Genomic DNA, 27,093 nt, shown 5'->3' with positions numbered 1-27,093 from the left:
CATGCGTGCACCACCCTTGTACTTGCACAATCCCCCTTCCTCCTTCCTGCTTGCTCTTGCTCTTCTTCTTGTCAGTTTGAGCAGGAGAGAGCCAATGCTGTTCAAGGTCAGATGGTTGAGGTTGACTCTCAGCTGCAAAGCCTGGTGAGTATCAGTCGCCGCACTGATGTCCACCCACACAGATCTGCTATGTGCGACTTTTCTTGTGAAATGATACATTCCGATATCTTGATGAAACTGCTGTTGCCTTCTGATATCTTGGTGAAACTGTTCTGGACTTGTTCTCGTCTACTTGATTTTGCTGTTGTTTGTTTTTCGTTACTGACTGTTGGGCGCTTATTCTTGTTGGATTTTCTTTCTCCTTTTCGGTCGATATTACAAGAAGTAGACGGACTCTATGATGATGCTCTTTTCTCATTGTCTTCAGACTGAGGCTAGTCGAAAGAAAGAGAAGAAGTTTTCACAGGATCTGGAATCCAAGGAGGCAGTTCTCCAGTCACTACAGCAGAAGATTGAGGTAAAGACATACATGTACACCACTGTATGGGTCTGGATGCACGCATGTGTGCCCGGTTGTGTTTTCGCTGTAACTTACATACTCGCATTACATACACACTTGTGTATCTGTCTGTCTGTCTGTCTGTCTGTCTGTCTGTCTGTCTGTCTGTCTGTCTGTCTGTCTGTCTGTCTGTCTGTCTGTCTGTCTGTGTATGTCTTTGTCTGTGTATGCCTGTGCCTGTGTGCGTGTGTGTGTGTTGCTGTTGTTGTTGCCGCCGCCGCCGTTGTTGTTGTTGTCCGTGCTATGTGATGCATACCCCACACAGGGCTTACAAGTGGAACTGAAAAAGCCGTGTCAGAGCTGTCAGAACTATGAGCGGCAAGTGTGCCGCCTACAGGCGCAAGTCAAGGTGGGTGGTCTGTGCGTGGATTTTTGCATGTTGCTACGCTGAGTTCCTGCATTCTTTCTCTCTATTCTATGTGTCTATCTCTATCTATCTGCATGTATCTATCAGTTGTCTGATGATTGCCTAGCAGCATGAAACTCAGAGTTACAACCCACCTGAACGTCCTCTGCTGAGTCTGCTATGTATCTATCTATCTATCTATCTATCTATCCATCTACTGGTATCTCTTTTTCTATCCCTCTCTCCTTGCCTGCATTGCTCTGCCCTGTGCTTCACTGTTCTGAGTAAATTATGCTGTGTGTTCTGATATCACTCCAGTCTGGCGAACAGACAATTGAAGCGTTGCAAGCAGAGCTGGATGGTGCTAGAACAGATTTTGGCGTAAGTTTCATATCGTCATTTTACAACATTGCTTTTGATCTTGTTGCATTTGGACTAGCTCGACACAACTAGTAATGTTTTGCAGAATATGGTTGTAGAGTAGGGGTGAAACGATTACACTTTTTGACTACCGAAGAACCTAACAGTTAAACCTTTATCGATCGGTTATCGGTTATTTATCGATTATTTCTTCCACAGATAAAGGCAGTACTAGTATTAGAAGCTGAAAAATGCGAAAATTTAGAATTAAAAAAAATGGTCCTGTGGAGAAGAGAATTTGGTTTGTAAAAAAAAAAGGGCAATACGAACGTCCTATGCCGTCATCTTTCAAATGGAATGTGACTACTGTACACATTTTGAACGTAGCACGCACGCTCGCGCATGCACACACACATACACACACACACACACACACACACACATACACACACACACACGGTGACACACACACACACAGACTGAGTTATGGACCGTTCGAACGTGTGCGCAGTGCCGCTGCTGGCTCTAGAGAGGGTTCCAAAACCTAAAAGAAAGGACAGCAATGTGTCATAGAAGATCGGGATACATTGATTTGTGCTGTCCTCAGTCACTATCACACAAGCTGGATAGCCGGTGGAGAGATGGAAGAGGTGGCAAGTCTTCACTGCTGTTGTCCTCATCATCGTCATCTGATTCATCCTCATGGAAACGGCCTCTTGTACGGCGATAACCGAGATTGTGTGCAAAAATCAGGGAACAGGTCAATCAGTCAAATCACCCGATTGATATTCAAGTAAAAATATTTTAACAGTTGAATAATTCGTACCAAGTAGATATTCAATTGCTGAGTATTTTACCGGGTAGGTAATGGCATAGCGTAAAATTCACTATGCGGCCAAGCGACACTGAGCCACAAAAGAATTCACCCGCCGTCTGTTATATGACCCTCGGCAGCCACGAAGCAAGTAATGGCCCACCGCAAGAGGCAAAATGACAGGCGGGTACACAACATACCCATATCGGCCATTACAACAGGATATTTCAAATCCTGACTTCTCTCTATGAAAAGAGAGGCAAGAGACTTCAGAAATTGAGTTGTTTCAGACCCGCTGAAACCATATGTCGAGAACACCGGTGGGGTGAACGATCCTCGCTCGACCTTCACGACGACTCTCGCTGTAGAACATGGCCATCTCCACCTGGACACTGGAAGCTGCATCCTCTTCGTTTCATCCTGGCCTAGCATGTCCCAAACGCTGTGTTTGGCTTTCGGCTCACGTGGCTTTGCTGAAGACGTAATCACAGGGCGCAGCTTCTCAGCACGCTCTTCTACAGCTTTCTTCACTTCATCAGCTGTGAATGGCATACCAGTAACGAACGAGTGACTCCATTTCTTCACTTCATCAGCTGTGAATGGCATACCAGTAACGAACGAGTGACTCCATTTCTTCACTTCATCAGCTGTGAATGGCATACCAGTAACGAACGAGTGACTCCATTTCTTCACTTCATCAGCTGTGAATGGCATACCAGTAACGAACGAGTGACTCCATTTCTTCACTTCATCAGCTGTGAATGGCATACCAGTAACGAACGAGTGACTCCATTTCTTCACTTCATCAGCTGTGAATGGCATACCAGTAACGAACGAGTGACTCCATTTCTTCACTAGCATCCAAGTCGGTAGGTGGCTTCCTGAACTCTGATACAAGGCCAACGATAAAAAGTGGCAGAATGACACTAGCAGTAACGTACTGCTGTCCACCAAGGAGACGGGTAACTGCTTCTGCAGGAGCAAGGAACTCTACCAATTCCTCTGCAAGGGACCACTGATGATCTTTCAGGACGAGTAGCTTGACATCCCCGGCGCTTGGCCTGAGAACTGGTAAGTACAGCTATAACGGGCAGGCGGTAATAGGAACGATAATAGGAATGATGCATAAGAGAAAAAACTGCTTCGAACTAGGTGTCGCACAACGCTCGTCGGGAAGCTTCGTTTTACTGATGAACAAACTGCAACATTGAGACTATTCAGAGGCACTTATGATGAGAAATGACACCTTAAAACAATGCAATCATTATAACAAGTTTTGTGACAGGAAACCACGCCTGTGAAAGCTAACAATGGAGAGTTGAAGACCAACGAAAGGGAAGTATGGATTACGCTACTAGTGACAACATTCGGCCAGGCATGGTCACCTCGCCGCCTTTTTGCTGTATTTAGTACAGTACTCCTCCTTTCCACAGTAGCCTTTCACTATCGTGTTGTCTTCTGCGTCTACTGTGTAGGACCTCAATTCACAGATCGATAGTCGTGAATTTCAGCTTGCATCTGTGGAGAAGGAGTCGTCTCTGAAGATCAAGCAACTCACCGAGGTAAAATGCAACGATTGGTACATTTATCATCATACATTTATAGTAAAGAAAAAGGACCAAGGAACTGCAAGTTACGCAATAATGCTTGGTCCTTTTTCTTTACTATATATTTATCCTTGGCTCTCCATCCGAGTCCATTATCATCATAATTATCATCATGAGCCTGTAGCCCTAAGGCGGTAGGGGCACTAGTTCTATCATGGGCAGCTATTAACTGAAAAAAGACATATCCATGTGCTTCCGAGACGGAATAACGTTGTTACCCAACCAAGCGAGACGACCCACCTGCACATACGACCTCCAGAAACACACAACCTTGTCAATAACAGTAGCCAAACCAGCAGCACGTAACTATTTGGCCAACAAACTGCAATTTCCTGCTACGCACTAAAGCGATAAGCAAGGACTTTGAGTATTATGTATGATTATGTGTAATTTTTCCTATTTCCTTGGGTTTACAATTGAACGTTTGTTTGCAGAAATTTAAATGTTACATTTTCTAGTCTAAGAGGTCATCTTCCGGACTTTTGTAGGAAGTACGAAATAATGTTAAATTTTATGGGAATGGGAGAACTTCAAATTCAATGCAAACATTTTTCTTCTGTTTCGAACTTTGAAGGCCAAGGATGCATTGAGTAAGCAGCTGCAGGATCTCAAGGAAGAGTTGGGTCTGCAGAAGAAGACGCTGACAGAGGTCACTGAAGAAAAGGTTAGTCTTGTGTACGACATGCTATCTGCTCCTACAAGTACTCCGTTGCTCGCCAGTGCCGTTGTCATGGCTCCAGGCTGCGGCTGTGACGTAGTACGTTCAAGCCCTATAATTATAACGTTAGTTTGCCACTGTAACAACAGTGTGTAACTTCACATAATTATATCGAAAATTCGTTGTATTGAATGTCTAGTTTTTCCTACAATGATGTTGATGGTCTTTATGCAATCTCAATGGCAGTCTTTTTCAACTTACTGTAAAAGCCATTATTCTAACGAGGCGCATATATAACGATTTCCCAAAATTGACTAGCTTACGTGTACCAAAGGTAACGATTCTCGCTCATTCTCAACGCTCAATAGGACAGTATATGTATCGATTTCTGTATAACAATTTCTATTTTAACGACAGATTTCACCTCGTTAACTCGTTAGAGTTAGCACTTCGTTATATGTATGGAATCGAGCATGAGTACGAGGACGAAAGTGCGGAATCGGAGCCCGACGCGCGCTAGCGCGGAGGGCTCCGATTCTAGCACTTGAGTCCGAGTACGAATGCTTTGATACCATTTCTGACATGCATTGCACGAACTACTTCGTACTACTAGTACTACTACATGTAGTACTTCACACATACCTAGTACCTACTCAAGGCACGCACACTAGACCAGACAAGGAACACAACTAGTCGCCAGTTTAGTACTTCAGACATGTTACATAATGACTAATGTACACAGTCACAACACAGAGATAAAACAAGGGCGGTCTAGTCAGCTAAAAACCAGGTCAGTTCAGCTTCTCTTCTTCGCAGTGACTACAGCCTACAGCCTACAGGTGCAGGTGAACATTGCAGTTTGCACCAAACTGAGCTCCGGAAAAGTTGATGGTCTTCGTAGCTTTCTGCATCAGAGACCGTTGGTGAGTTGGGGATTGCACTGTTGGGTCACAAGTTGCGATGTACTCATCAATGTCGGGATCGTGGAACTCAGTCTGCTGCTGTGATCGCTGAACGCTCGTTGTTGGCGCTGTAAGAGCACGGGTAGCAGCATTGGTTGCAGTTGGAGACTCTCCATCCAGAACTGCAGCCATCTCTTTTCTCTTTTGTTCTGAATTCCTGTTGGCATATGCGGTCAACGACTGGACCTGGCGATGTCCCGTCGTCCCCATGATCGCTGTCTCCGACACGCCCGCATCCACAAGCTTCTGCACTGCTGTTGCGCGGACACAATGATTTGTGTAGGATCTCGAGAGGTTGGCTTTGTTGGAGATCCTTTTCATCATAGCCTTTATGGTGTTCTTACCCAGCGGTAAACCATTGAAGGCTTGCGTTCCGGGCTTTACAGAGCGAGATGCCATCTGAAACAGTCTCTCGCTCTTCGGGCTGAGAGACTCCAGCAACAGCTTTACGGCATGGACTTGCTCTGGCTGCTGGATGCGACCGTCGCTTGGTTTATCACGGCTCGCAATCCCGCCTTAATGGTTCTTAGTACAAAAATCCGTTGCCAGTTCCACAAAATCGCGGCCGTCATCATCCTTCTTCAGGATCAGGTCCTTCTTGGTCATCGTTTCCTGGTTCTCACAGCCACGGAGAGCGAAGTGATATGTGATAGCGAACCACACACTCTCAGTAAGTACAACGGCGGATGTTGTGTACTGAGAGAAATATCTCCCCAGTTTTGCCATGTCCGTGTCGGTAATGACCGCTTTGTGCTCCGCTGGCTTACTCTCTCCGCTGCGTTTCATTTGCCTCATGCGACCATCAAGTGCCTGGTTCGCCATGACAAACTCTGCATCAGAGTAGATGTTCATTGTCGGACGGAACGACTGAATGTGGCGATGCAGAGCGGATCTCAACCCTAGCAAACTCGAACGCTGGTAGGCCTGCCCTTCCCTGCCGCGGGCATTCACGTAGAGAAGAGCCAGAGCATCGCTTATAACTCCAGGAGAGTCTGTTTTGAGGTTGACAGCCAACTTCCTCTGCTTACAAAATTCTTCGAACACTTTCACCCAGCCTTCGGTTGTGCGCTTTGTACTTATCGGCACACGACTCTCGATGATATTCGCCACATCCTGAAGGGTACTTTCAGCGAAACGAGCTTTTTTGGCTGGCGGCTCACTGCCCAAAGCAATGTCCGCAACCTCCTCCTCCTCCTCCTCCAGGTCCATCGCGAAATTTTGAATCACTGACATGTCCTGTTATTCTTCACAACCACCACTTATTCACTTTCAACATCAAACTAACAGAGCACTTGTAGCAAGTCCCTGCACATCTGCATTCTTCAACCATAATGCACTATGCACTTAGTCTTTCATACCGGCGCTCCACTCCCGCCTAAAAAACTCCCGCCTAAAAAAAAAAAAAAAAAAAAAAAAAAAAAAGCGGCCTCTGATGGCTGAATCGGAGCACGCCTGGGCGTGCTCCGATTGGAAAATCGGAGACCTGCAAGCGCTCACAGGTCTTCAGTGGCTGATTCAAAGCACGGCAAGTCGCGCTAGGATTCGCTGTTGCCATGTCGATTGTCATGTGACATGTCAGAAATATTATTATGGCTTTTACAGTACATTGTTGGCTGATGATTGCGAGAGCATGAAACTTGAAGTAGCAGCAAACAAGCCTTGATTGTCCTTGTTGTTTTGTTTTGTTCCCCATTATTAGTAATGTAATTGTGTGTGTGTGTGTGTGTGTGTGTGTGTGTGTGTGTGTGTGTGTGTGTGTGTGTGTGTGTGTGTGTGTGTGTGTGTGTGTATGTAATGTGTGTGTGTGTGCGTGTGTGTGTGTGTGTGTGTGCGGGCATGTGCACATGCGCACATGTGTGTGTGTGTGTGTGTGTGTGCGTGTGTGTGTGTGTGTGTGTGTGTGTGTGTGTGTGTGTGTGTGTGTGTGTGTGTGTGTGCGTCTGTGCGTCTTTTCGTCTGTGCGTCTGTGCATCTGTGCGTCTGTGCATCTGTGCATCTGTGAATTCACGTTGACTCACATGTGTGTGTTCACAGGACCAGTCAGAGCAGCTCCTGTCAGCCAAGGAAACCGTCATTATTGAGCTGACAAAAACCAGGTTAGCTATTCTCAGTGCCGGTGTGCCTTGTTCTTGTTAGCAGCAGCAGCAGCACTGGGCCCACTGCTGGTGTTTTTGTCATTGTCACTGGCAGCATGTCTGAAAGAGCTAAATCATAGCTCTTGCTGTTCTCTGTACATTTAGCTCAACAGCCTGCTTGCACTGGCTGGATTTCTTGTGAGGTAATACCTGTGATACGGTGCCATGCAGAACAGGACACACTGCTTGCATCTGAACATGATTGTTTTCTGAACTGTTTGTATATTGCATGGTTGTTGTTGTTGTTGTTGTTGTTGTTGTTGTTGTTGTTGTTGTTGTTGTTGTTGTTGTTGTTGTTGTTGTTGTTGTTGTTGTTGTTGTTGTTGTTGTTGTTGGTGTTGTTGGTGTTGTTGGTGTTGTTGGTGTTGTTGGTGTTGTTGGTGTTGTTGGTGTTGTTGGTGTTGTTGGTGTTGTTGGTGTTGTTGGTGTTGTTGTTGTTGTTGTTGTTGTTGTTGTTGTTGTTGTTGTTGTTGTTGTTGTTGTTGTTGTTGTTGTTGTTGTTGTTGTTGTTGTTGTTGTTGTTGTTGTTGTTGTTGTTGTTGTTGTTCAATGGTGACGATGTCGCACAGAACATCACTGGAAAAGGAAATCTCCAGTCTGACCCAGTCCTTGATTGCAGCCAAAACAGCACATGAAAAGGTCAGTTAGCGTTACACACAAGAGCACTGGTTGTGTGCATGTATGGTATACCATCAAGAGTGTGCAACCACCCCCTAAAAGTGTGCAACTATGCATGGACTTGATTTAAGGAGATGCTTGGTTTGTCAGCATGCATTCAGTCTACAGTCTAAATATCAATCCTTCCTCCCTGTGTTATTGAATTTATTGTGAGTGAGTATTGTGTAATGGTGACCGCATGATCATGTTGTACAATAGTAGTGTACATGCTGAGGTGATCATGCGAGTCAGTGAGTGACTGGTTGAGTCAGTGTGTGCGTGAGTGAGTGACTAAGTGACCGAATGAATGAGAAAGCAACTGAGTGGGTCAATGAGGGAATGCCATGAAGCTGTTCCCAATCTACTGAATCCAGGCAACAAGGTGTCTGGCTTCCAGCTTTGCTTTTTCACCATTTTCATGAATTTCGCGTCGAGACTCCTATTCAATACATGTCTGACTGTTGATGATATAAACCAGTAAACTGGTGAACGCTAATGTGCTGCTTGATGATGGTGATGATGACAACGACAACGATGACGATGGCGACAGCAATGATAAGAGCAGTGACGGACGTGAGCTCACGTTCCGGAACCTTGTCCATCTGGGCCAGTTGCTCAGGGGAACATTGATGATGTGCAGTAGGCACACCCATCGTTCACATTCTCGGTGTTATAAACAATACTGCAGCCAGTACTCGCCTCCTGGTCTCCAACTTCTTGAGTGGTGCTTGGTGGACTGCTGCTGCCCTTCTCCACACCTCTACGTTTGCGACAATTGCCACCAGGGTTATAGTTCCAGCGCACTCTCTCGTGATACCCACAGCTACTACGGGAGACGCATTTCCCTGTGTTTCTCGGCAGTAACTGCAAGGCAAACTAACTCATGTCTTTGGCAGACTGACTTACGTAGCGTTACATGCATAATTGCATATACACAAGCAGGTAATTTCCCTCCCAAGGACTTCATTGTTTTCATCAATTCTTTATCGCAAGCAAGAGGACCAGCTGAGTCGACATGTGGTACTTTATTCAAACAGTGTCAACCGATGAAAACAGTGTGAAATAGCAACAAAAAAAGAAATTAGAAAGATGCAATCGTGAATAGAACAATGAAGAAGGATCCGAACAAGTTTTCGTTGAAGTGTTCTGATGATGAGGATAAGTACAGCAATGACAATGACCACTTCAACTAATGTCCAAGGTGATAACAGATAATCCTGATGAAGTCACCACCTCTTCTCCATGAATTGCTCAAGATTACCTTGTGGATGTGCGCACTACCAGCTCATCACTGTGCATTGCTGATTGTGCATCTGCCGTATATCTGCGCCGTGGGTTATCGCTGCTACGTGTACTTACTGCGCATGTTGTTGACGCCGGGGTCGTGTGTCTCCGCTCTAGGACTTGGCGGAGAGCCAAAAGGCACGCGGCCTGTTCATCGAACAGAAGGTGGAGCTGCAGCATCGCGTCACTGCGCTGACCGCAGACCTGCAGAAGGTACTTAGCTGCCGCCACATAATGACTTTGAGCTGATTCCCACTACGGGGACTAATCAGTAATAAGCAATTTACTTGAATTTAGATCAACAAGAAAAGACTGATTATGATATTGAAGGTGCTGCTCTCAATTTAATGTTGATTATGAAGCCTGTGCAACAGTAAGAGTGGACCTCATGTAAAGAATCAACCTTGCTAAAAGAGCTGCTGAAAGTAAGAACGTAGTCTGGCAGTCATTCCTATCCTCTTGGAAGATGAGTTGACGTTTGACATACCCGGGTGCAAGAGCTATTCCTGTAATAGGAAGATGACCAGCTGTGCCACCTTCCAGTGCATGAACTTCAGAAGTGCATGAAGCTACGCTTGACTGCCACCACCGCTGCTATTGACTGAGTCTGTCTCCTATGCCTCCTGAATGGACCTGGCCAGATTGTTCAGCTGTCAAAGGAATCTACATGTACTACTGTCAGTAGCAGTAAGACTCTCAATCTCCCACCCTCTACCAGTGCACTACTGCAAGTACATGTAGTATGGTGAAGGCATGCCGTGCATATGGGGCCAAGAGAAAACTGGCTGTGCATTACCAATATCAGTGACCTGTTTGTAATGGTTGCCAATCAAAAATTCAAAATACATGTAGATATAAACTAATGCAGGTCTATCTCTATTCCTTGTGCTCTGGCCTTGTAGAACCTGGAGGTGGCGTTACAGCAGAAGACAGATGCTGAAGCCGTGTCCAGTAGTCTTGGTACTCAGTTGGTATCACTGAGAACACAGCTGGTAAGACAGTCTGAATGTGTGTGATTGTGTGTGTGTGTGGGGGGGGGGGGTATGTGTGTACATGTATATTCATTTTTGTACATGTATTCTGCTGTGTGTACACTTTTGAAGCACACCAGTTCACCTATCTAGCAACTTGAAGATACATTCATGTACAGTCGAATGTCACTTATCCGACCACTTCGGGAATCAGGCATGTTGGATAACTGGATATGTTGGATAACTGTGCATACAGTAAAACCTGTGACTACCGACCGCCCCTTGGTTCCAGCAAAAGCGGTCTTTAGTAGCAGGTGGTCTTTAGTTAGAGGTTTGCACTGCGTGACCATATATGGATCCCATTAGATGATATGTATGTCAAAATGCAGCCAATACAATTCCCCAGAACTTGCGCAATACCATTCTTATTTTAGGTCAAACAACACTTGGAGAGAAAGACGGAGAGATGGAGAGAGTCAGAGAGAGAGAGAGAGAGAGGGAGAGAGAGAGAAGAGTTTAATTTTTTGCAGACATCAATTCAGCGGCTACTTCTGAAGCCAGGAGTCAAACGCTCCCTGTGTAAGTTTCGTTTTGCGCTGGGCTTCAAATTTGTTCATGCAGTCCATCGTATCGACTGTCCTTGTTGTGCGGACTTCTCGATTGCTTGAACACGATCCGTCAGCATCAGGACCTTGTGGTGCTGCTTGGTTTATGGATTCCTTGATGCCATCGTTGATTCGTCTGTATGACTGGGGTGACAGAGCCGCTCAGTCTTCGTTTCTCCTCCGAGTAGTAACATCGACCAGAGAGCGCTTCCGATGCGCTCTCCAAGACGTTTCCGATCATGTTTATTCTTCACAGGGCTTGAAACTTTGACAGGTGCAGTGCAGTCCACACCGACTCCACAGTCAAAATGACCTGCGTTCATTTGTTCAGCTGCAGTATCGAAAGATTCCTTTCAGGACCTTGGAAAATCAGCAAAATTTCAAGAAGGAGCTTCGAGCAACATTTGATTTCCTACATCGCGGTCGCTAGCTACGGGTCAAAAGTCGTCTTTGGGACAAGAAAAGGCGGTCGCTGGTCGCGTTCAGCAGGTAGTCGCTAGTCACAGTGCATTTTGAATGTGAGACCGTCCGTGCCTGGTGAAGTGGTCCGTAGTACCAGGCTGGTCGCTAGTCACGGTGGTCTTTAGTTACAGGTTTTACTGTATATGGCTGGATTTCACTGATTTATGTACACAATACCCAAATATATTCGTGCATATCATGAATTGCCCATGTACACATACATGTTAGCATACTTGACCACATCTACTTCAAGTAAATGCATATTACAATACACCGTATAATATACAACAAAAAATTTTTTTTAGAATTTTACTGTTGAGAGTCATAAAATTACCACTCCCGGGCTTTGTCGGATAACCGACGTGCTCGGATAACTGGCGACCGGATCAGTGACATTTGACTGTACTATGTACGCTGTAGCCATGACCCAAGCCATTGTAGTGCGTCTTCTTGTCTCTCGAGTATTTCATCACAGCAAGTAGTAGTATTGGGCTATGTGTATTCCTGCTATCCGTGCGCAGAGCCAGGCCGAAGAGAAGAGGACGTCCGTTGTTGATGAGATGTCACAGCTCACTGCTCGTCACCACATGAACATTGAGACGCTGAACGCCACAATCACATCTCTCCAGTCAGAGACCGGTGGACTACAGGCCGACGTGAGGCGTTTGAAAACAGAGAATGAGCGACTGCAAGGTGATGTCGCGGGTGAGTAGTACAGTTGTGTTGTGTGCGCAGCTGGACAGTACTGGTCTTCAGAATCTCCTTGTCAAGTGCTTATCAATCACTCTTGTTAGCCGAAGTATTGGTTTACCAGTATCCACGTGTGTGTGTGTGTGTGTGTGTGTGTGTGTGTGTGTGTGTGTGTGTGTGTGTGTGTGTGTGTGTGTGTGTGTGTGTGTGGTGTGCGTGCACGTGTGTGTGTGGTGTGCGTGCACGTGTGTGTATACGTGTGTGTATACGTGTGTGTATATGTGCATACACGGCTTATATATTTTTACGCTATTTGCACTCAAGTGGTTCCAGTATGTGAACACTTGTGTGAACCTCCAGGAACCGTAGAGGTGTTAGACAAAGCTGTTATGCTTGTAGGAATCTACAGACTTCTGAGTGTTAAATGTCAGTGAAGCAAGTCAGGATTTTGGTTGATTGCTCGCATTGGCCACGGCGTACATTCCTGCCTTGCTGGCAAGTCACAAGAACAATTTTGCTTCTTTGGTCCATTTATGTGCACTGTTGTAACTTGCACTGTACCTTCTTTCCACATCTGCATGCAGAGCTTGACTGTGCTGTGGGAAACTTGAAAGACGAGCGGACGGAGTTGCTTGGCAGGTATGCTAAAACAAGTTTTGTGTGCGTGCGTGTGTTCGCGTACGTTTCCGTGTGTGTCGGGGGAGGGGGTGCGTGTGTTTGTTTGTGTATGTCCATGTGGGTGTCCGATTTGTGTGCGTATGTGGGTACATGTGGCCCTGGAGCAGACACTGGTATAATGGATGTGGCTTTGGTAACGTTACCTGCGGATCTAATTACATGTACATGTATGTGGCTGTTCCGCTCATCTATATTGTTACAAAATATTTAGATACTTTTGGTGACTCTTGAAGTATGGGACACTTTTAACTGAATATTGTTACAACTTACAGGGCTACCAAGTGCTGCTATGTACATTCCCGAACTCCTAGTATTATGTTGACTCTGTGTTCACTGCCTGTGTGTCTGTGTGTGCATGTGTGGTGTGATGCGGTGTGAGGTATATGTACGTGTGTGCACCATACGTGTGTGTGTATGTGCATGTGTACGTGTACAGGTGCTTGACAAGTGAAGAGGAGGTGGAGATACTGCAGGGCAAGGTGGTAGTACTGCGCAAGCAAGTGGACGACTCTACACATGCTCTTCACGACATGGGGCAACTGGCTCAAACCTTACAGGTACAGCACTACTCTATGCAAGTACCGTATTATCTCCATTATAAGCCCAGCGCTTATATTTGTTCAACCAGTCCGGACCCTGGGCTTATATTGGAGGCTGGGCTTCTACTAGAGACTGGGCTTGTAATTTTTCAACCACCTGATACATGTACACTGCCGATTATTTTTCATTATATCAGTAGCAGAAAGTTTCCCAGCAGGTACTGGGGACTGCAGTTTTGTGCTCCCTGGTACACTGAGTCTGTACTTTAGATCTCGGGGATCACAGACTTTTACCACGGCATGTGTTTATGTGATACTGTGTGACGTCAAACATGCAGAACATGATCCATACGGTTCTCCATTATAAGCCCTGCGCTTAGGCCGCAACCACACTACGTAAAAATCACAGTACATGTACATGTACAAATTTGCATGCATATCTAAGTACAAGTCGGTACGCAACCACACTACACTTTTCGGTCTGCATAGATGACGTTTTCACGCGACCAGCACGTGACGTTGTCGTACCAAAGCGTGTGCCATGCGCTGGAAAAGACCGGGAAATTCAAAACCAATGCTGATGCTATGTACGACGACCAGCTACAAAAACAAAGTTGTACACAGGAGATGGAGCGCGAAAACGACGAAAAAGACAAATATGGCTTTCTACAGGGGTGTGCCAGTTGCTGAAAACCTACAAAGCGCATTTTGCATTTAGCACGCGTCGCCATGACGATTTCTACTGTAATGCCGTTTGTACGTGATTTTGTACCTAGTGTGATTGCAGCCTAATATTGGAGACTGCGCCTTGGAGACTGCGCTTGTATATCTTCAAAGCCCTCTTGGAGTGCGCTTATAATAGGGACTGGGCCTCTACAAGAGACTGCGCTTGTAATAGAGATAATACAGTATTTCCAGTTCTAACCTGGGTGTAGCCGGGTACTTCAGCTATAAAGTACTGATTTGTGTTTTCGGTTGTGGGCTACCCAGTCCCAGATTCCAGCAAGGACTAAGAAAAGGATGGGTTTGTCAACTGACAAGTGCTTTTTTTAGTTGCTGTTCACACATTCTCAAGCCAGTGCTGGATGTCAAGGGGTCACCCCCATTCCAGCACATTAACCAAGCCGTCTTACCCCTTTCCCTTGTCCCTGAGCGTGTTGTACTTGTACTTCATGTGATGTCCTCGAGAGATAAGACAAGTATTAATTAATCTCGAGCTGAACGTTATTTTGGACAGACTGAACGGGTTGCTAAATTGTAATAGTTTGTTTGGTATCTCAGCGCTGGTTGAGAATTTGTAAGCAGCAATTGGATAAAGCGGGTGGCACTTGACGGACCCTTCCTTTTTCTTGTCAATGCAGTTGGGTGAAGTGCATGCATCCACTACCAGCGGGTCTCATGATGATAATGTCATTTTCTTGTTTTGTTTTTCTCTTTCAGGTTGACGTGTCCAAGTACAGCGAGCGTACATGGGAATCTGACCGCGAGGTGAACAACTGCAAGCGCTGCAAGGTGAAGTTTTCCGTCACCGTTCGCAAGCATCACTGCCGAAATTGCGGGTAAGTAGGGTGCTGCACTTATGCCTGATTGTGTTGGGTCTGTTGCCAACGGGCTCGGCTGCTTGAAGGTGTAATGCTGTATCTGCCACCTTTGTTGGTTCCAGGGTTCATATACTTTCTACTTGAGGTATACATACCTGCTAACCATGGACTGCTTCTGGCTAGATTAACTCTTGTGTAATCAATGATGCTAGTGAAGCTTATATCAGATCCACTCTGATTTAGCCACCCACACTAGTAGCAAGTATTACCTTCACTGGGGGCAGGGGTAACTGCAGTTGGAACCCGGGACAGATACGCTGATGCCGTCAATCCTTTTTCTGCACCTTGTCCTCACCCACTTACTGAGGTGTGGTGAGCCTATAAGTGGGATCATTTTCAAGTCTACCCAGAGTTTTGGGGATTTTAGGGGGTGTCGGCCGTTGGACGGTTCAATGACCAATTGAGTCATCTTTCCAAGATTCCTTTTGAGTCTCTCCCCCCCCCCCCCCTCTCTCCCGGGGAGACCCACGTGACCAGTTTTGGCAGTGAGCAACAAGTACAAGTACCAATGTGTGTGTGTGTGTGTGTGTGTGTGTGTGTGTGTGTGTGTGTGTGTGTGTGTGTGTGTGTGTGTGTGTGTGTGTGTGTGTGTGTGCACGTCACTGTGTATGTGCCTGTATGTGCGTGTGATCCTGCAGAAGCATCTTCTGCCAGCAATGCACACCAAAAACAGCCAAGCTGCCAGCAATCAAGAAGCCAGCTCGCGTCTGTGATGGATGTCACAGAGAGCTGACACGCTGAGCATCACCTTGCACAGAACGCCTTCACGCCTGATAGTAGTAACGTGATGCTGATGACGAGGAGTCCCGTAATACTTGAAGGGAATCGCGTCAGCAAACTACCTCCTACTCTCAACACTAAGCTTCCTTACAGAACACGTGTCATGCCGTGGTGTGTTGATGGACAAACACTGTGTACCGCTGCTGTGTTCTCACTCTTACCAAAGTCATTGCAAATTAGCCGTTTCGTGCAGTACTACATGTTATGACATGCGGCATGTGATAGATCGGAAAGAAGAACCAAGCAAGATTACATTCTGCTCCAACTTTTGTCGTTCACTATCGCTCCTTATGTGTTCAATCATTTGATTTCTTTACCCTAGTTGGGGCTTGGCAACAATCGTCTGTAAAGAACTGCTGGTTCAGTTCTTGGCTTGCTGGCCTGCTTGTTTTACTCTTATTTTAACAGTCTCTTCTCCATGTATCGGCCTTTTTATTGTAAGCTACTGCTGCTGCTGCTGCTGCTATCATAACATACAATGTCATGCACACACACACACGCACGCACGCACACACACAAAAGGAGAAGTCCATTCTCGTCCGCTATCATGAAACTATTTGCCCAGAGAGTAGAGAATAGACTAGATAATTTTTCTGACAATGACATGACATGAAGCTATTTTTTTATTTAAACATATTAAGGTGACACCTAAAATGTGGAATTAATGATAATACGGATCAAGTGTGGTTGAATAAGAACAGAGATCTAGAGAATGCTGTATTGATTTTATAGAACCTTAGGGTGCGTTCTTAAATCCTCTCGGAAAAGTTGGAGACTCTCCGAAAAGTTCGAGAGCTGTTCTTATATCCTCTCCGACTTTTAGGAGGCTCTCCAAGCTTCAGAGGTGGTTGAAACTAATTACTTGGAGATTCCCGCGGTTTGGGATCAGCGCATGCGAACTACGACTAAAAGCCACGTGTTCATCATGAGTGTACGCATTTCCCTTTTTGCATACGCACATACATTCATCACTCAAGATCGCGGCCCCTTTGACGCTTCATTTTGCTTGACATGTGCAAAATATCTCCGAATTCTTCGAGACCCGTTCTTGAGTAATCCCAGTTTCTTCGACTTCTCTTTTCTTCCTCTTCTAGAAGCTAGAGCATGTAAGAACGCACCCTTACCGACCGTAAAAAAAAAGTATGAAAAAAATGATTGTAGGCAGGTGCATGCACTGCAGTGTACTTAGACTGCGAAGTACGTCCTCGGCGTTGATATTATGCATGGCTGGTGAATATTATTATTATACTAGTATTACAAGATGGTGTAGCCCTCATGCACTGTTAGTCTGTACAATGTCATGCACATAATTTCAGGACTGCTCCCGGATATCAGTGGCAGCCAGTGGGCTACTACTACTAGTGGTGCGTCGAACAATATGAGACCAAACAATGATCAAATATCGTATCATGTATTACTCGTACACACATATTGTATCATCATTGCTACTCGACACGGTCCATGCATGGTTTGGGGTCCGATGGATGGCTGCTTATCAGAATACAGAGCAACACACTCCAACTGGTCTTGACTCACCAATGCACGAGGATTTTCACACACACAACCCAGCCGTGTGGAGCCAAACCAAGCACCCGCCACGTAGCTAGTTTCTTGTGGCAACTTCGAAAAGCTCTCTTGGAAAAGAACAATTGGAAGAATTTTTCAACAGTCTGTTTGACTTTGCGTACGAGGATTCAAATTGTAGTTGCTGATATTAATTTGGTAATGAGTTGCACTGTAGCTCGGAGACTATAAGATATCGATGAACAACATTATGAAGTATGATGGACATCATCACAGATAAGAACACTATTCACATTATAATTTTCTATCGCTCCTTACGAGCAGGTCTTTTACACATCTGCCGCTTCCACGTGCTAATACTCTTTGTTGTTTCGCAAGGCGCCAGTTCCTCAGCTGATGCGCATGCTTGGTCCACTGAAGTTAGTTATGAAAGGGCTGAGAGTAGCTGCTGGTGTTGCGAGGCACTTGTAGTTCGGAACACATGCCCTGCCTGTAGCCAGCCGAGACCTGCAGCTGGAAAAGGGCCCGGCCTGGGACGGCCCAATGGCTCTGCACGATGCCCCTCTGTGCTCTGTACCACCGGTTTGAGCACAGCTTGTGCTGTCACACACACACACGCACGCACGCACACACACACACACACACACACACACCGATACGGTAGACAGCATACTAGTGCAACCATACTTCCTGTACTGCACAGCAGGTAGCTTGGCTTCAAGTACAACGTACAGTGTACACCACTGCATACAGCATACCGCATCTTGTAGACAGGTTCATTGAGCTGTTCAACACCAGCATGGGACCATGATGAGCTGCATAACACCAAGTGCAGCAAAGGTGCACATGTGCTGACCTGACCTTGTCTCCTCATTGCTGTGTGTGTGCATGTTGCTACAAAGAACATACAATAGCTGTATTGTCCACAATCTAGGTCAGATGTTCGTAGCTGAAACTGGCAACACCGACACCACTCCGTAACAATGTGGGCCTGCAAGCAAACTAGTCATTCAAAGGAAGACAGTGTGCCACATACTCACGTCTTCAGCACAACCTCCAGTTCACACTCAGAGACTAGCCGCTCAACGTCGCGATCCTTGCGAACGAGAACATTCGGTAGACGCCGTACCTTGGCCACGGACGTGGCATCAAACTCCAGCTCTTCGGCACACGCCTGCACAAGACCGCTGAAAGTGCGTGTGGCCACATCCACCTCAACAAAGTCATCCTCACCGCTATCTACAACTCTCACCTTCACCACAAGATCACTACTACTGCTACTACTACATGTACTACTGTCATTCATACTAGGAGCTAATGTACTTGTCGTTGAGATTACTTTAGATTCGGGCGCAGCAGCGGCTGTGCGGGGAGGTACTTCAGATGAGCCCACGGCCGTGGCGAGCTGTGCAGCTGTGGACGGGGATGCATGTACTGGCGCTTCCACTTCTTTCTGCGGTGGTCGGTACACTAATTGTGGGTGTTTCAAGTAATTCGGCTGAAATCCAGATCCATCCTGATTTGCGGATCCACCAGAAGACTTTACATCGGATTCACTTGGAGTTTGGCCACCCAAGAGCTGAATGACGTCATCACGCTTCGCCAGATCTGCAGGAGTTTGGCCTTTGCTATTGGCCAGTTTCGGATCGGCTCCATGCGTGAGTAGGAGAGAAACGACGCGTCCATGACCCCGGTGCACTGCCCAATGCAGTGCTGTCCAGCCATTCGTTGAATTCTGAGAATTCACGTCAACATTGCACGCCAGGATTCCACGAACGGCGTCGTAGTCACCAATGCAGCAAGCTTCGCGCAAATTCTCTCCTCTGGCTGCCATTCCCTACAAACAATTCCTGACAGAGATCAAAATGGATCTACAGTAACGCCGTAGCGTGAAAGTGTAACAGTTACTGTAAGATGGCAAGGACCATTTTGTTGATCTTCCTACATCAACATGTACATGCTCAACACAAAATTTTCTTGCACAAGAGAATTTTGAAGCACGTAGACTCTACGATCGTAGACCTACGCGGCCTTGCAAGCTTGATCCATGATCCAGCTCAGCCTCAGAGTCAGGTGCTTTCCCTTTCTCAAGTTATCTTCTGAACGGGTTGAAGTGGGCGATTTTCATAAACCGGGTACGATACGCTGCGCAATCGCGGTTTTCCGGGGAAATCGTGGGGCGCGCAGGGGGAATATCATGCTCCACATGCCTACTCGACTCGACTGACTGCACAACCATGCAGGCAGACCAAGCAGTTGAGTTGGAGTTGGACTTGCATTGCTGAGTTCGTTGATTTGTGATCGACTTGTGTCCTCAACCTCAGGACATGTACATGACACAATTTTGTCACTTTGCTGCTTTGCTATCCAATTTGTAGGGTGGAGTTTTCTGGTCTTTTGGAGTTCTCGGTTCTGGTTGTTCGAGCAAGTAACAGTTATCCATAGTCATAGACTGATTCAGCTCCCTTAGCTACACTGTAGTCTTGAAATTCTACTATTTTTCTTCCTTGAGTCTATCTGGTTGCTTCTATTGGGAGTTCCAGTTGTACTGTGTTGTGCCTGCCATGGCATCTCTTGTACGAAGATTAACTTGGAGCAGTCAGACCAGGCCTCGTATGACAGGCCCTTCGGACGATGATGGTGTGATACGAAAGGGCTTGATGAAGAAGAAGGGCCACATGAGACGAAATTGGCTAAATCGCTGGTTCGTCTTGACGAAGAAAGGTCTCCACTACTACAAGGATGAGATGGTAAGTGGTTTATCCTGACTCTGATCAAGCGGAAGCTCTCTGTGACTCGAACGGTTTATTTGGACTGGTGTTCTCTGCTCAGACTGCATCGCTGCATCCAGGTAAACCACAGGGAAATGTTATGCTAGTTGGATGCACCGTAAAAGAAGGTGAGTTCGACTGATACTCGCATGCGGCATGGGGTCATGGGATTTTGATGTGTTCAGTGCATTCGTGCTTATTGAATCATGATCACTTTAGGTGCCGGCATGAATAATTTTATTATGGTGCTTGGAAACTTTCTTCAATACTCGGAGGCTGCTTGGAAACACAAACTGCTAGGTTAGGTTGGTACCCATCCCCAAACCGTCCACAGAATGTAAGAGAAAGAAATCCTAAAAATCGTGTCCAACTGTACTTACGAGGAAGTTCTCTATCGTACGTCTTTTATTTGCGTACTGAGCTGATTGTATTGAGGGTGCAGGGTGTTGAGTTTGTCCAACGACTACCTGTCACAGTGCACCTGCAGTTTCGTGCTTGTTTGCTCACGAGAAACTACCATTTCACTCTTGACAGGTTACCACAGTCTTGCTTGCCTGGCAAAGGGAGAATTGTCCTCCAGCAATGTTGATATTGTACAACATATAGTATTCATTCAGTTTGGTTGTATCATTGCTCATTCACTGGATAGCGCTTTACTCGACCTCTTTAGTCTCTTCATACCCGTATCCATCTGCTCTGCTTGACAGGAAAACACATTTTTCACATATGAGGTCGTATGTTTTGCCTTTCTGCTTGATCTATTAGCACACAGCTGTTCACCCAGTTTATATGGCTTATCATTATCACGTTATCAAGATTAATGCCAGGGTGCATGTTTCGATCTGGTCATGCCTACTGGTGTCATAATTATGTCTCCCATGAAGTTCACCTGACAATGGTCTCTAATACCAGTCCAATCATGTAACATGTGGCCAGTGTGATTCAAGAAGAGCATGTTCGATTGGTTGGATCTGGATCAAGATCAATCGGATCCACTCAATATGTGAACGTTCGTTTCAACGAATCTGGATCCAGATCCAATGGATTTGGATCCGACCAACCCTACTCCGGGAGCAGGGTTGACCGGATCCACCGGATTCTTTTTTGCCAAGAAAACGTACTCTGCCCGTGATACTTGTACAGATGGCGGGAATAAAAGTCATGATGCAGAAATCGTTGCTTTCTCTCATGCAAACCCTCAAAAATCACTAAAATTCCAGATTCGATCAAGTGCACCGTTTGATTGGACATCGGTGGATCCTTTGTAGTGGATCCAAAGGATGTGGATCCAAAGGATCCACTCAATCCGTCTGGATTCGGATCCAACCAATCGAACACACCGTAAGGCAAACCCTTTGTGTAATCGTACGGTTGCACTCGCAAAATAAGCATTCTCTGTAGACTCAGTATAGTGTGTTGCTGCATGGATACAGGTACCTTGTGCGACATACTGGTACATGTACATGTGCATGCATACAGTTACCTTGTACTACATACTAGTACTGGTACATGTACATGTGCATGCATACAGTTACCTTGTACTACATACTAGTACTGGTACATGTACAGGTCAGTACATCTCGCTCTAGTCCTGTACTTCCTGACCCTAGCTCAGCCGGCCGTCTTCTGGACTTTGCATCTGTATCACTAGAAAACGGATTGGTGCGGAAATGATGCTAAAAGGGCTCTGTGTTTATTTTCATGAGAGAGATGTCTGGCAGGATCCTTAGCAAGGAAGCATACATTACCACTTCGTAATGAGCATCTGGTTCACAGATGTGTGAGTAGAGATACAGTGGTTTTCCGGAGACTTCCTTGCCTATGTCCATGTCATTTGCTTTTGGCTGACTAAAGGAATGGTGTATTGTGGCAGGGTTGTGTTGTGTGGTCGTTGTGTGTTCATGCTGTCTGTTTCTCCTCTTTTTCTCTGTGCGTGTGTCTGCCTCTCTCTTTCTCTCTCTCTCTCTCTCTCTCTCTCTCTCTCACTCTCACCCTTGTTCGCGTTTGTGTGTCTGTTTTTCTCCAGATCTTTTTCAGCGGCATGAAAATGTGTTTACGATTTGGACAGCTGATGGTAAGCTCGATATAACGAGAGCATATTATGTTCATTTTCTAACTGAACGAAGGCACCGTAAATAAGTATGTGCGCGAAATAATTACCTTTTCATTCTTTGACTCTGTTGCAGTCGAATCTAGCCTGATAAGCACACTGGCCGAGATATCCATAGTTCTTGACAAGTCATGGAAACCACCACTTTGGACTCTTAATCTGGCACTGCATTGCTTCACCTGTGACTTCAGTTTCTGCCTTGTATTGACGTAAAGGGTCGTCCAGAAAATATCGAACTTTTTTCACAACACAAAATCATTATTTTCATTATGGGGTGGGAGGGGGGTTGACCAATTTATTTCGTTTCAGAAAATATTGATTATAATGGTACATGTACGTGGAAGTAGGAGCAGTGACACACTTGCGGCTTTTGTTGTTTATGCACGTATCTGTCACCCTTTTTTTAATTCGTTCTGAGGGAGAGGGATGGAGGGGTTGGGTTGAAACGAAATGAATTCGTTTCGTGATAAAATGTCGATATTTACGGACTAAGTACTGAATCAAGTTTTCTGATCCCATACATCAAGCATATACATGTACAGTCAAACCTCGTTAGGACGAACTTCAAGGGGCTGAACAAATTTGTTTGTCTTATCGGGAGTTCTTCTTATCCAGATCTGACAAAAAAATCGATATGCATATCATATGGATTGTATTTACGTGAAGGTACACACTGCACTGTGGTAAATGGGAAGCATTATTTTATTCTCAGCATAAGCCAGAAACAGGCAATGTGCTACAATTCGTGACTGTGCTTCCAAACAAATACATTACGATAAACCATAGATTGAATATGAGTGATTACGAGTGTGCATGTGAAGCACAGCATCTCAACATCCACACTTTACAAAAAAGTTCACGGTTCGTGTGAGACTCGGTCGGAACCAGTGGAGGCCGAGTTTTCCGCATTCGCAGGAACGCCACTACCCTCTACAGATCAGCGCTCTTTGCTTCACAAAACACTTCACAACTCACCTCGAACACTGGTACTGGTAGGGACAACATCGTTGTTGCAAAAATAAACGGAATAAAAGTCACCTTCGCCTCACGCGATCAACGACGCGAACAATGTACGCTGAAGCTTGGCCTAGAAAGCACGCACGTCGTCAATGCGTCTACTACGATTCACTACGCAGTGTAGATCTACGTAGATCTATGTACGTACATTCAATGTATGGACCCGGTTATCGAAAAAAGAAAGAAAAAAAGACAGCCAGCGCACGCGCACGCACCCAAAGTTCGTACTACGCGCTGATTTTATTCTAATCACACTTGAAAATAGTTCGTCTTCGCGAAAGTTTGCCATACAGGAGTTCGTCGTAAACGAATAATTTTGACTGGATATGATGCCTGGCCAACCATAGGATTGGCCCTAGTTCGTACTAATGGAAAGTTCGCCTGATCAGTGTTCGTCCTAACGAGGTTTGACTGTACATATAAAATCCACATCCTGGTTTGTGTCTTACTGAACAAGCAGGCTCTTTCAACCCAAATCTCCACCATTTGGGTCTCAAAAGAAGCAGGAAAGACCCACCTTTCATTTGCGAGCGTCTTATATGCTCGAAAAACAGTTTAAAAAAGGAAAATTATTGTGTCGGACTGTCCGTTCCCGAAGGGAAATCACGACGGCCGCTAACATCCGGCAAATCCTAGCGGCATACCGTAAAAGCCCGTGTATAGGCGTATAGAATAGCAGTCTCGATTTCCTGGGCGTTATTTCGGAACCGGGCGTATACTTGGAATAGGGATAGCAGTAAGTATTGGGTATCAGTACCTGTACATGTACTGGTGTTGCCGGCATACCTGGGCGTATACATGGGCATGGGCGCGATTTTGAAACAAAAGTGTTGACTTCCCCTGACTGGGCCTGTACACGGAGGGTGGGCGAAATTTCGAGTGGGCGTATACAGGGGCTTTTACGGTATGTATGCTTGAAAGAGAAGTTATAAGTCATCAAAATGGGCCGCGACATGTCGCTAGGACTGATAATTTGTCCACTTTATCAGTCGGATAAGGGTTAAAGAAATACTTCGAAGTAGGAATGTTTGTGTGCATTGTAGAGTGGCTGGAAGAATGGTGAAAGTGCTAGGCACAACTGGCAAGTGATTTAAAAAATCATTGATCCCAAGTCTCCTCTTAAAATATTTTGTTTGCCTGCTGTTTCTTTCTGGTAACAGGTAAAGATTACCACATGCAAGCTGGCAGTAAGGCGGAAATGCAGCACTGGATCAACGCAGTGGAGGAAGTCAGTGTAAGTTGAGCGCCAGCTACTAGTTAACCAAGCTGATAATCTAGAAGCTGTTATGCTGTGACATGCAAGAGAAGGGATCAATGACATGCCTTTTGCTTGCTAGTGCTCTGGCAGAAGAATTATTCAGGTTTGCGGATCCGAGGCACCAACTACAATGCAAATAACTGCAGACTGTTGCGATGGTAATGTTTGTCGATGTTTGAATATACGGACTGAAACACACCATGGTTTGTTGATTACAAGTGGACTGATTATATGTTGGATAAGAACTCTTGAGAGGGATGGCAATTTCCTAGGCAAATAATTGCAGCTCATCAACTTACAGTCAAACTGTGATGTGTTTCTTTTACTGCATAGAGACTAAAGCTCCAGGAAAGACGGAAAACTGCTGTCGAAGATGTCCGGACTGACAGAAAGGACAGTGACTTGGGTGTTGTGCCTCGTACCCGTTGCCTCTCTACTGATGGAGCAATCGGTTAGACCAGCCTGTTGCTGTCTGTATCCCACTTATGTTTGTCTGTGTTTTTGCGCACATGCGTGCAGTAGTCACTTATTTCAGTAAGCGCTGCGGCTGATGTGTGCTGCAGCGCGGGTGTGTGGTGCTTCCAGGCCCATGCTCGCACGTCCATGCACTGAAGCACCTTATCGTGTTCCTCTCCGTTGCTCCTGGTTTGAGAATGGATCAGCCCATATATGTCTGTACATTCGTGATGCTGTTGTTGATAATTCTGGTGTCTATGTTATCCTCCTTGATAAACATGGCTGCGTTTCTTCTTTGTCAAGTTTCTCCTTGCTTTCAATATTTGCTGCTTTTGCTGAGCCTGCCCTTTAATGCCAGTGGTGATGTTCCTGACTTGCTGCAGCATCTAGATTTTCATATTCTCCCTTTAGTAGTGGTGTGTATGCTGTCCGCTGTGACGCCGCACCATCCTGTGCTCTAATTGGTGGGATTAGCCGTGCACTTCCACTTTTGTCCGTATGCGTGTACGGACGTGCATGAGAGGCCGCCGCTGTTTGATGCTTTACTTCAACTGCTGTACTAACTAGTAACCTGGCAATGTATGTGTTGTCTTGAGTCACGAATCCCAGCACATGTGCCATCCTCGGCATCTTGTGTAAAACCCTAGATTTCTCCTCTGTTTTGTTTATCCAAATCTATCCGCCGACGCATTAGTTTACCGTGTTCTTACCCCTCAATTAGGTTCCCCATACTAATCACCAGCTTTAACGCCTGGGCCATCATCGTTGCATTTAGCCCCTTCTATTTGGTGCCTGTCACTGTCCATATCTAGTACTTTTTTGTTTGCATTGTACCTGCTACTGAGAGCTCTGTTTGGCTGTCTCTTGACATGTTGCCCTTGCCTTTCTGCTGGCTGCCCACTTGACACTGCATTTGACCATAACACACTGCCCATACTGCAACTAGCCGGTGGATTGAGCAGCTCAAACCTTGCACAGTCCTTTTCCCTCCGCTGTGGCACTGCTGGCACTGCTACACACGCGTGGCCATAGGGTAAGAACTGCCGGGGATATTACTGCACTGTTGTACTACTGTACTGGCTTTGTGCCATGCCATGCCATCACCTCATTTTATATTGCTACCCACCACAACTATTCCACCTATGAAAGTAGCTGCTACAATGTACGTGTGCAAATGAAATATCTCCGTATCTGGCATATATTTTCCTGTTCCCACCTTTAAGTTTTTTCCGTGTGTATTTGCTTGCCCTTATTTCTCTGCTGTGTGAAGCTGTCGACTGCTCTATCTGAAGGATATCTCTGCCTCATGTTTGCTTTGTTCATCATCTCATATCTTTGACTTGACTTTACATGTCACTGTATGTATACAAGACTACTGCTTCAGTACATCAGACTAGTGTGTGCGTGTGTGTTAGAAGAAGAGGTGGCAATGGATCTAGGAGTGACCACCTGGTTTGAGAGTTGCCAATGACATAATTATGATGTGATGGGCATCAAAGATATGTACTGTGTCATGTTCACTTTGGTGCCAAGAAATACTAAACGACGGCGGCCTGGCTACTTCAAGAAGTACTAGGATGCATTCTTGCCAATCTTGGTGCTACTCGGCTGTCAGAAAATCCCGTAGATTGTTGTGGTACACTAGTCTACAGTGGACTACATTACACTTACGTCGAACTGCACTTTTCTAGGACCAACGTTCTCATGTCGAGGTCAGGCAACCGGGGGGGGGGGGGGGGGTGTTCCTGCCTTTTTCAGGCGACAGGTTGTGTTCTAGCCTTCAGTTGGTGTGACTGTGACAAGGCCAGCTGCAGAGGAGGTCAGCCCACTCTAGCGCATGGTGGCCCTGCACAAGAACACTATACATGTGCATCAGGGACTACCGTATTCTTCCGGGGTGTTAGCTGTACTTTAAAACGCATTTAAAAAAAAAACTCGTAAGATCGCCCCTGCCCTGCCGGTGGTCTGGGCAAAACCTGCTCTGGTGGACCGACCGGCTGTCACGCTCCTGGCCATATAATGGGCATGATCTGATAGATCAGCATGCACAGTGCATGTACCTTGTATGGAGGGATGCCAGTGGTTTGGGAACAGTAGATCATACTACATGTGTGTGTGTAACACACTGTTTCCCAAGAAACGCATTCACATGTACACCTGGCAACACCCTGGATCACAGAAGTGGCATTGTATAGATTATGTGTTCGTACGCCAACAACACCGTAAACGTTGCATGGACTGTCAAGTGA

The 27,093-nt window shown here is 45.9% G+C and overlaps 3 protein-coding genes across 3 annotated transcripts in view; 2 read left to right on the top strand and 1 right to left on the bottom strand.

Annotated features, from left to right (window-relative positions):
* LOC135805693 (early endosome antigen 1-like) overlaps positions 1-16,385 on the top strand; it is a 53,322-nt gene extending 36,937 nt beyond the window's left edge. Inside the window, exons 37-51 of the mRNA XM_065319779.1 lie at positions 76-144; positions 428-517; positions 825-908; positions 1,224-1,286; positions 3,555-3,641; positions 4,261-4,350; positions 7,341-7,402; positions 8,011-8,080; positions 9,500-9,595; positions 10,285-10,374; positions 11,942-12,125; positions 12,695-12,749; positions 13,225-13,345; positions 14,768-14,886; positions 15,567-16,385. Of these exons, the coding sequence (XP_065175851.1) occupies positions 76-144; positions 428-517; positions 825-908; positions 1,224-1,286; positions 3,555-3,641; positions 4,261-4,350; positions 7,341-7,402; positions 8,011-8,080; positions 9,500-9,595; positions 10,285-10,374; positions 11,942-12,125; positions 12,695-12,749; positions 13,225-13,345; positions 14,768-14,886; positions 15,567-15,669 (1,383 nt within the window). The 3' untranslated portion in view covers positions 15,670-16,385. The remainder of the gene's footprint in view (positions 1-75; positions 145-427; positions 518-824; positions 909-1,223; positions 1,287-3,554; positions 3,642-4,260; positions 4,351-7,340; positions 7,403-8,010; positions 8,081-9,499; positions 9,596-10,284; positions 10,375-11,941; positions 12,126-12,694; positions 12,750-13,224; positions 13,346-14,767; positions 14,887-15,566) is intronic.
* An 872-nt stretch (positions 16,386-17,257) lies between these two features.
* On the bottom strand, positions 17,258-19,227 carry LOC135805694 (ankyrin repeat domain-containing protein 40-like). Its single transcript, XM_065319780.1, has one exon. The coding sequence runs from the start codon at positions 19,064-19,066 to the stop codon at positions 18,269-18,271; it is 798 nt and encodes a 265-aa protein (XP_065175852.1). The 5' UTR covers positions 19,067-19,227; the 3' UTR covers positions 17,258-18,268.
* A 277-nt stretch (positions 19,228-19,504) lies between these two features.
* On the top strand, positions 19,505-26,235 carry LOC135805692 (pleckstrin-2-like). The gene is made up of 5 exons (XM_065319778.1): positions 19,505-19,982; positions 20,065-20,131; positions 22,030-22,077; positions 24,291-24,364; positions 24,722-26,235. Exons 1-5 carry the CDS (start codon positions 19,797-19,799, stop codon positions 24,842-24,844), a joined length of 498 nt encoding a protein of 165 aa, XP_065175850.1. The 5' UTR covers positions 19,505-19,796; the 3' UTR covers positions 24,845-26,235.
* The last annotated feature ends 858 nt before the right edge of the window (positions 26,236-27,093 follow it).

This window comes from Sycon ciliatum, chromosome 1 (assembly GCF_964019385.1).
Source record: "Sycon ciliatum chromosome 1, ocSycCili1.1, whole genome shotgun sequence".
Taxonomy (NCBI): Eukaryota; Metazoa; Porifera; class Calcarea; order Leucosolenida; family Sycettidae; genus Sycon; species Sycon ciliatum.
The sequence above is the reverse complement of the archived record's forward strand: the minus strand, read 5'-3'. Positions and strand labels throughout refer to the sequence as shown.